The 9,941-nt window shown below is 45.6% G+C and overlaps 4 protein-coding genes across 4 annotated transcripts; 2 read left to right on the forward strand and 2 right to left on the reverse strand.

Moving 5' to 3' along the window:
- Positions 1-342: 342 nt before the first annotated feature.
- LOC125535175 (uncharacterized) lies at positions 343-6,354 on the forward strand. Its single transcript, XM_087540956.1, has 4 exons — positions 343-582; positions 3,045-3,399; positions 3,738-4,323; positions 6,311-6,354. The coding sequence occupies exons 2-4, from the start codon at positions 3,112-3,114 to the stop codon at positions 6,352-6,354; spliced, it is 918 nt and encodes a 305-aa protein (XP_087397082.1). The 5' UTR covers positions 343-582; positions 3,045-3,111.
- On the forward strand, positions 1,865-3,063 carry LOC147984033 (uncharacterized). The gene is made up of 3 exons (XM_087540955.1): positions 1,865-2,152; positions 2,251-2,546; positions 3,045-3,063. Exons 1-3 carry the CDS (start codon positions 1,865-1,867, stop codon positions 3,061-3,063), a joined length of 603 nt encoding a protein of 200 aa, XP_087397081.1.
- A 602-nt stretch (positions 6,355-6,956) lies between the features above and the next one.
- LOC147984034 (uncharacterized) lies at positions 6,957-7,785 on the reverse strand. The gene is made up of 3 exons (XM_087539669.1): positions 7,391-7,785; positions 7,263-7,320; positions 6,957-7,142 (listed from the first exon to the last, which is right to left on the reverse strand). Exons 1-3 carry the CDS (start codon positions 7,759-7,761, stop codon positions 6,957-6,959), a joined length of 615 nt encoding a protein of 204 aa, XP_087395795.1. The 5' UTR covers positions 7,762-7,785.
- Positions 7,786-8,235: 450 nt separating this feature from the next.
- LOC125541124 (uncharacterized) lies at positions 8,236-9,597 on the reverse strand. Its single transcript, XM_048704600.2, has one exon. It carries the CDS (start codon positions 9,589-9,591, stop codon positions 8,449-8,451), a length of 1,143 nt encoding a protein of 380 aa, XP_048560557.1. The 5' UTR covers positions 9,592-9,597; the 3' UTR covers positions 8,236-8,448.
- Positions 9,598-9,941: the final 344 nt, after the last annotated feature.

Below are 9,941 nucleotides of genomic sequence, written 5' to 3' on the forward strand. Positions count from 1 at the left end.
GAGCTGGCCCAAAAGGCGCCGCAGTGAGTGTCAGTTGGCTTCCGCGGCGCTAAAGGCGCTGAATAGTAAGGTTCTGTGGTGTTAAAGCAAGCACACGTGCCTATTTCTACAGAAGAGACGTCTAACTAAAGGGCTGCCATCTACAGATAAGCACTGGTGCTTAAAGAGATACCGATTTATTGACGCGTTTGGTTCGCCAATTTCGCACCGCCTCCCGATTACATCGCTTCCCGAAAACGTTACGGGCGTTTGGTTCGGCTGGGCCGGTTTCCGTTGCCGTGTAATCGGATACGTCGCTTCGGAAAACCGAAAACAGGGCACACCGAGTGAAAACATAAAACGCTCGTCTCCGTAATCAGATCCACTTTCCCTTCCTCCGCTCGTCCCGACCTCGCCTCCACCATGAGCTCTCCCCGTCGCCGCCACGACCTCCCCTCGCCGTCGGAGTAGGAACGCCGGCCTCTCACTCCTCCGCCGCAAGATCCAAAGCCGGACCTCTCCAAGCTCCGCCCCAAACAGCTGGTCCCCTTTCTTTCCTCGACGCGAACCTTCCCTGGATCGGCATCTTCGACAAGAACCACGGTGCGCCACCTCCCCTCTTCCCTCCCTCCTCTTCTTCTCGTGCTCTAGTGCCCGGATCTATCGTTTCCTTTCTCCGAACTGGAAGATCCAAGCGTTTTGGCCGAACTGTACTCTGGTTAGGGCTTCAGACTTAGTAAACCAGTTGAGATTTGGGTACTGTTCATGAATGTGCGCATGACTGGAATATTTTGAGGGATTCTTTGGTGGAATTAGTAATTTTTGCTTCCTCGTCATACTGTGATTTGTTGTCCCCAACAAATGAGGTGGTCAGATCCTTTTCTCTGTTGGATATAGATAAATAAAGTAGTTGTATTGGATCACACTGCATTGTTCTGTGCTTATATAGGCTGCTTGTTGTTCAATCAGAATTTGATGCTTGAGAATTGCATGGATTGCTCACATTGTATTGTACTGTACTACCTCACTGTAAATCTGATGCTTACTGCATTACCTAGATTTTCTTGTGCCCTTTTGTTTTGCGAGGGTGATACTATAAGAGAATATCTATGGAGGAGATAATATGAATAATATGAGTCATGCATGCCCTTGATAGGGAAGAGGCTGCTTGTTATTTAAAGAATAATTTGATTCTACAGTTTCTTGTGGATCACATATGCTGTACTGCACCGCTGTTGTGGCCTCAGTGAGAGTGTGTGATGTATCCTGTTTTAGTTTGTTAGGTTGCAAAAGAAACATGTTTGGAGCTGTCTTTTCTTTTCATCTCTATAGCTTTGCACTTGCCCTGTGGTGAGGCTGGTTGTTAAAACTCTGGTACTCGTTTGGTTTCTTTCTTAATTGATTGGAGCCGGGGGGGTTTGACCCCTTATTATCGAAAAATATATATGATGTACTGTACTGTACTCATATAGGTTGCTTGCTATTTAAGCAGAATTTGACGCTTCAGAATTCTTGTGCCCTTTGTTTTGCTGAGAGTAATTTCATGAGCTAAGGAATATATTGTACTATACTCATATATATATTTATATATACTCATATGACTTCAAGATACACAATATTTATAATTTTGTGCTGCATTTTTATTTTCAGCATTATGGCTCGTCTTCCTTTGGCCACCACGAGATCTCGACGAAGGAATTTAGCATTTAGGAATATTTCGATTAGCATCATGCTTATGTACTATTATATATGGTTATTATTTGCACTAGTCTATAAAAGGAGGTTGTGGAAGATAGAAAAGAGGATTAGAAATAGAGAACTTAGAGCCGCACATTTGTACCAACTCATTGGCGAGAGTGATGTAGCTTGCATACAGGAGCTTCGCATGGACAGGAGGACATTCCACAAATTATGTGAGATGGTTAGAGTTACTGGTGGTCTAGAGGGCACAAGGAACACATCGCTGGAAGAGATAGTGGCTACATTTCTCTACATAATATCACACCATCTAAAAAATAGAACAATCAAGAAGTTATTTTATCGAAGTGGTGAGACGATAAGCAGAAATTTCAATAAATGTTTGCTGGCTGTTTTGAAGCTGCACAACCTACTACTTAAGAAACCAGAGCCTATACCTGAAGATTGCACAGATAATAATTGGAAGTATTTCAAGGTAAATTATCTCTGCATGAAAATTTTAGTGTCGGTCAGATGATATAATCTGATTAGTAGTATAACACACTAATATCACTCATGATGTTCATGTTGTAGAATTGTTTGGGCGCATTAGATGGTACACACGTCAAGGTTACCGTCCCAGCTAATCTAAGAGGGAGGTATAGGTCAAGGCTGGCTGATATTGATACAAATGTTTTGGGTGTATGTGCACCCGACATGCAGTTTATTTATATATTACCTGGCTGGGAGGGTTCGGCACATGATGGTCGTGTTCTTAGAGATGCTATTTCGAGGTTGGATGGGTTTCGAGTCCCTCAAGGACAATACTACCTTGTTGATGCTGGCTACACAAATGCAAATGGATTTTTAGCTCCTTATCGAGGTCAAAGGTACCACTTAGGTGGTTGGACTGCACAAAACCCACCACGCAGCACAGAGGAATATTATAATATGCTGCACGCTAGAGCTAGAAATATTATTGAGAGATGCTTTGGAAGACTCAAGGGCCGGTGGGCGATTTTGAGGTCTCCATCATATTTTCCTATCAAAACTCATTGCCGGATTATAATGGCATGCGCTCTATTACACAATCTGATTTTACAAAATATGGCTGAGGATCCACTCGCTGGTGAGGATGGGATGATGCAAGATAACATGGAAATCTTGGAGGGAGAGAACGATGAACCTGAATTTATCACTCATATATCAACATCTAATGAGTGGACTAATTTCCGGAATACTCTTTCTCAAGGGATGTATAATAGCTATAGAGCTAGAGGCCACTAAGGTTTGTGTTTCGGTGGATGATTGCAGATGTACATATATGCTTGTTTTAATTATAGAAATCTGAATATCTCATGAACTAATTTAACTTGTGCATTTTGTAGGTATGGACAACATGGATAGCTCAAGTGTTGCACGTGGCAGGGGGAAAACAAAAGAAAGTGGACAACAATGGAGGACGATGAGCTAGTCAGTGCTCTCTATGATCTGTCATTGGATCCACGGTGGAAAGGTGATAATGGTTTCAAGAATGGGTATTCCTCAGTGCTGGAAAGTAGGTTGGCTGAAAAGGTACCTGGTTGTGGTCTTAGTGCTGCCCCACACATTGAGTCAAGGGTGAGATACTTTAGGACCAAGTATGGAGCAATTGAAGTTATGCTTAAAAGAAGTGGGTTTTCTTGGGATGAGAATAGGAAAATGATCCAGTGTGAAAAGCAATCATACGAGGAACATTGTAAGGTATATAACTCCAGATGCCTATTACTTTTGCATTACATTTTCTACTTGTGGCCATATGGATTATCCAGCTGACATCTCTTGTATTACTACTTCTACTAGAAGTGAGGTCCTATTGGGTACCTCCTTTCCCTTCCAGTCACATTATTTCATAGATATAGATTGGAGAAAGTGCTTTTTCTGGTTCACTGCATGATTTTTCTTTACCTTGTAAGTTGTCGCACCGCATGACCTAGAAAACTGAGAACGTATGGAACTTCTTGAACAATATTTTATCTATTGATTATGGTTGTAGTAGAGTTAACCAAAAATATGATTTCCGTGCTTATTGTATTTTGCAGCTTCACAATGAGGCCAAGGGCTTGTATGGTGTGCCGTTCCCTTATTTTGATAAGTTGGCTGCAATTTATAGCAAAGATATAGCTACTGGGGAGGGTGCGGAAGGTTTTGGCGAAGCTATAACAAATTTGCAGAATGAGATTGTCATCGAGGATGAGATGAGTGATGAAGAGGAAGATGACAGAACGTCAAGAGAGACACCTAGACGGTCTGTTGACAGCCATGTCACCGCTGATTCTACAAACTCTAAGAACAGAAAGAAAGGTAACGGGTCTCGTAGGTCAGAATCAACGGATCCTTTTCTCACCATGTTTGGAGATGTAAACAGCCAGCTGAAGAGTGTCACTCAGAATGTTGGCCAAATGGCAGCAACAATGGAACGCGAAGCTATTGCCCAAGAGAAAGCAATGGAGGAAGATCCTAGACTGAAGTTTAAAGAGAAAGCTATCAATGAATTATCAAGGCTTGGATTCAATGGGACTGAAATCGTGAATGCTGCCAGCATATTTGCCAAAGCTCCAGAAGAAATGCATATGATGCTTGCACTCCCGCAGAATCTGAGAAGGGAGTATGTTAAGAAAACGCTTGGTAAGTTAAATTCATGCACTATTATCTTGTTCCGATGTTAAGTGATAGTTATGTGCTGTTATCTTGTTCTTTCTCTCTTAAAAAGAATAGTCTGAGCAATACTAAACTGTTATATGTCATACCTTTGTCGAACAAATCCCATGTGATGCGACTGAACTTGCTTGTATATATTCCAATAACTAGGCCATGCACATTGATTTATGTCAGAAATGTCCAACACTGCCATTTCAGTTTTTATTGTTTATTGTTAGGCAGATTTCATGTGTGTTGTCATGAACAGATGAAATCCAACTTGCTATTATAATATCCTTCTTAGATCTGGGGCATTCAAGATTTGTTTTTCATGGCAAATCATATATGCAAAGCTTCTACATTTGCAATTCTTCAGAACTACAACATGTCTTGTTTAGAGAAATGACAAATTTTTGTTGGTCCAATGATGTGCTAGATGATGCAATTAGAAGATAAGGATCTGCTGCTACTGGTGGTGATGAGGAGCTGATGATGTGGATAATGCAATTAGAAGATGAGGGACTGCTGGTACTTGTGGTGATGATGAGCTGATGTGGTACCAGATGGATATCACATGAAAAATGTTATTGCTACTTTTCAACAATGAGAAAATGATCTATTTTGTTGGCTATTAATTATGCATGTGTTAATACATTTTTTGCTGATGACCCCATTTATGGAGTTAGCTTGAATTTGTTCAAATATTTATCTATTAAGATCCATCAAAAAAAATCTGTTACCTATGATATATGACATGGACGTGTCAGCCATGTACTAATGCTATATTGTGTAATCCCAATACATGGGTCAACCAAACGCTGCACTATATTTAGAATGCATACCTTTATTCAACCAAACAGAAGACGTGTTCACTCAATACACCATCTAATACAGTGCAGTCTGAATACAAAGCTGAATACGTTACCATAGACAAACCATACGCGTCGTAAGAGTGTTAGACAATCGTGCCATCGCTTTCTCCTCCTGCAAACACAACGGTGACCGCGGACACAGTCCCATTGGCGGGTAGCCGGGCTAGTCGTCACCCATGCATGGCAGTGGCACCACCACACTGGCACGGGCACCGGCGAGCTCCCGGAGGAACGCGCCTGGTGTCTCGCAGCACGACGGCGATGCAAGCATATGGTGCACGTCCATGTCCACCATTTCATCCCAAATCCGCCTTGCATTGGTTCCGTGATCTGCATCGTCACGATCGAGCATGACGTGACTCGAGCCGCGTGAGTGATTTGCAAGGCGTCATGGGCATGCGAGGGGTGACAGATGGACTGGGATGGTGAGGGGTATGATCAAACCATCATGCATGCCATAGCCATACACATGAGACATGCGCTGCGTAGAATCATGGATCGGTCATCGGTCCGGAACTCCACCAGATGGCCGTTCAGCGCTTGGAAATATATATCCCAACGGCCACAGGTAGTCGGCGACCTGACTTTGAAAAGGCACGGAATTTTGAAAAGTACGTACATATTCTTGAATCGTTCCTTGGGACAAAAACATGAACCCATTCTTTGAACAGAACTGGTCGTCGGCCTCGACGTAAAAGCCACCACAATAAAAACAGAACTGGTCGTAGAACGACTAATGATGGTTGGCGCAAGTGAACTCGGGTTTGGACATCTTGGCTTCTTGTATGTCCAAACTTTTAATGACAATGTTGAACAAGAAAACCCAATGAGTGTCAAAAGGTTTGTAATTTTATCTTTGTTGGTACCGTAGGATATTGGAATCCTACTGGCAGTCGAGAGGGTAGGATTTTTTCGCACCCTTCCTAGCAGCCTACAACATCCCACCGATGGTTGAGATTTGCCTAACACAGAGGGTATGATGGTCCACTTGTTAGGGAGCGAAATGTTTGAACCCTTTCTAATCTCCCGCGAGGTGGCGCAGGAGAGTTAGACACGACTGTTTGCGTGATTGGTTGTGTGATTGGTTGTATGATTGGTTGCAGATCTCCCGATGGACGCCAACAAGGACACGAGGCAGACCAACTAGGGGATATGGCTGGGGCTCTTGACATGGTCGAACTCGGATGTTGCGATGCATGGGCCCTAATGAGGAGGATGCACAATGTTGGCATCCATTGGTGCGATTGCACTCTTGAGGATGATTCTGGTGATGTCTACCGCGACCTCGGCTGCTAGATGCATCAGAGGAACACCCTTGCACTGGAAGAACGTACGCCAGCGTGCAAGACGCTCACGTGGGGAAATTAACGTCCTCCCAAAACTCCTTGATACAAAACCAACTATCGAGCTGAATACAAAATTTAATTTCAGCGCGAGAACCTTCCGCTTCCAACGAAATCTACCGGGGCCCAAACTGAAACACTGCGAAATTTCTACTCTATCCCTGGTCTAGAAATGGCATCCAGAAAATCAGGTAGTAACTAGGATGTTAACAAGATATTTTGCTTAAGATGTTCAGATAAGATTCTATATGCTAGAGTACTATGAGATAACAATTTATTTCAATTGAAATTTAAATCCAAAAGCTGCCATAATTGATTTCCATCGGTAATTCTCTATTTCGAAATAGAATTTGAAAACATATTGTCAACAGATGGAAACTAACATCACCTACATTTTCTAAGAATTTTAGAGCACAATACCAAAACACGCGAAAGGACACCAGCACACACTTACTGCCGAAATTGGTATACACATGCCCAACGCGTATGCTAGTACTTTCATTGCCTTGCCGCCCTTCATTGCACCAGCAATAGAAGAGCCGATAAGTGTTCCCCACCAAATGCTTAGACCGTAAAATAGAACAAAAAAAGTCTGCAAAACAAAGGTAAAAAAAAAAGATAAGGGCCGGCATGCTGCATGAGAAAATATAAAATATTACTAAAGCTATACTACTTAGGAAGCCATTTTTTTCATTAAGTTTTGCTTGCTTGCATTGCGTGTCACGTGGTAAAAAATTATAATCTTATATTGCATTCGAGTTATGTGTCCTCTTAGAATTTGATGAGGGAAAACAAGCAGGAACAGAAATTAAAAGAAAAGGATCAAGAATTGGTGCACACACCCATAGAACATAACGCGGCCGTGCTTTCTTCTCCTCTTGGCGTTCCTGCTCGTCATGGACGTGCAGCGCCGTGTCCCCGTGGTACCACTGCTCGCCCACACCGCCCTCCTTGGAGGCGGGCGGCGGTAACCCGTGATCGCCGGCGGTGCCGCCGGCTTCCTGGTCCACGATCGGATCGCCGCCGTCGCCGTGCCTGCCGTGGGCCTCCTTGTCGACGACCGGTGGATAATGTGTTCCACATACGCCCACACGGACCATGCACGTGGAACCGGAACACGTCACGGCCATCACCGACACCAGCGGCTGCTTGCATACCGCGCAGTAGCTCGTGAGGTTCGGCGGCGCATCGTCGTGTTGGCCGGGGTCCATACTTGCAAGGCAGCGGGATGTGCGTGCTTGTGCGGCTCCGTGGTTTGGACTTTGCACGTTCACGTGCGAGTTTATTTATATCGATGGACAAGAACGAGAGTCTGTCGCCGTCTCGGATAAGCGTTCGTCCCCCGCCGCAAGTAGAGTCCCTTTGAAAAACTGCAGATATCGTACCAGCCAGAAAGCAGGGCGTTTTGATTTTCGAGCGAATCGTGGGTCCACAGGATCAAATCCAAGCCTCTAAGAATAAGAATTTGAAAAGCAAAACACAAGAGCAAGGCAAGGCATCTCCAGCGCTGTGCATGAAGATTGGATTCAGAACTTCTGGACAGAAAGAGCAGACTAACAAAAGTCAGCACCTAAATTTTGGAGAGCCTCAGCAGCTTCTTTTTTTTTTTTGCGGGGAAGCCTCAGCAGCTTCTAATAAGCAATGAATACTGAGTGATTAGGACAGCATAAGATTAGGATGCTTGCAAGCTGAATCCTCGATGGGAAAGATAATTAGGGTCAGTTCAATCTGGCCAGAGGCAAAACTAGTTATGGACTACAGGCCATACTCAAACTAATTACTTTCTTCCTAACAAACATAATAGTTAACTAAGACACAATGATACATGGTGGACAGAACAGTTGAAACCACTGTAACCAACTAGAGTGTTGAAACCGAACGAAGGACGCAAGAGTTAATTAGAACACACACTCAATGCCACAGCCTTCGAAGACGTAAGTTCTGCTCTTGTGCTTGACCATCCGCAGCACGGTTTCACTCGTTTGTCCCTTGACAATCTCCAGACCGGTGATGATAGAAACCGTGTCAGTCGGCTCATCGTTCCTGTCCGGGGGTCCATTGTAAACGCCGAAGAACCTGACGACGCAAAACCTGTTGCCCCCGAGGTAAACCATGGTGCTGTTAACCAGCATCCAGTTCCTGGGAGTGTTGGAGCCTCGCCACTCGTGCAGCACCTTGGGAGGACCGTCGAGAGAGTAGAGGTCAATAGCACAGATGTTGTTTGGGTTGCTGCCGCTGAAGCCGAACCAGAGGTTGCCGAGCTCAGGGACGTGCCAGGCACGGCCGATGAAGGGCAGCGCCCAGCGGCCGGCCTTGGTCCACTCATGGCCGGACGTGTCGAAGCAGTAGGTGCCAAAGCCATTGTCAGGAAGTGAGGAGAAGCAGATGGTTTTGCCGTCCTCGAGCAGCGTGTAGGAATGGATGGTGTGATCCTGACCAGGATTATCAAGGTAGGGCGCCGACGGGAGCTTGAGCCAATGCCAAGCTTTAGCTCCATCGATCCTCCCAAACTTAGAGTCAGAGGGGTTGCAGTGGACGAGTACCTCGAAGTCGCTCGAATTGAACATGTTGATGCCGTAGAGCACGTCGGAGCCGCCGGAGTCCCGAGCTGCCGCGTTGGCGTTGGCGCCGGTGACGCACAGGGAGATGGGAGTTCGCCAGTTAGACGAGTTAACGCGGGGCAGCGCCTCGACAGAGCAAGGGTCGGCGTCGGCGTCGTAGAGGACGGTGTGCCCGGTCGAGTCGAGCGCGACGATCCTGCCCTCGCTGGGGCTGTCTCGCCCGTAGAAAGGCATGAAGTCGAGCGTCAGGCAGTCCGTGCAGGATGACTTGAATCTGGCCGCCGGTGGGGGCAGCTCCAGGGTGCTCCCGAACGGCAGCATCGCATTGATCTTGTCCTTCCTGGCCTGCTGCGCCTGCGCCGTCATGGCTTCCGCCGTGGAGGCGTAGAAGAGGTTTTCCTGGGGCCTCATGCGGCTCAGCCAGTAGGAGCCGTCGACGGCGTAATCCTTCATCACCAGATTGATGAACCGCCGCCGCATCTTGTCCTTCCTTCCAAATCACACAAAAGAAAACAGAACACAAGATCAGAATTTTTTAACACAAAAGATGAATCGTAGAAGCCCCTTCCACTCCAATCCACAAATTTACATACGGCAGACGAGCATGTGGGATCGAAGCTTACCTCTGGCAGTCAGGACGACCGGGGGTGGAAGCTGGATTCGCTGAAGATGCAAGAGAGGATTCGGGAGGGAAGGGGAAGGCGAGAGGGAGGCGGCGGCGGTAAGTGTTTTTTTAGGGGTGGTTTTTTTTAGGGATGAAGGACTTTATTCATTCATCGAAAACCACACTTTGTAGGATACAAAGAGGGTTATGGGGGTTAATAAGCCAC

This window comes from Triticum urartu, chromosome 2A (genome assembly GCF_056163025.1).
Source record: "Triticum urartu cultivar PI428250 chromosome 2A, HENAU_Tu73, whole genome shotgun sequence".
NCBI lineage: Eukaryota > Viridiplantae > Streptophyta > Magnoliopsida > Poales > Poaceae > Triticum > Triticum urartu.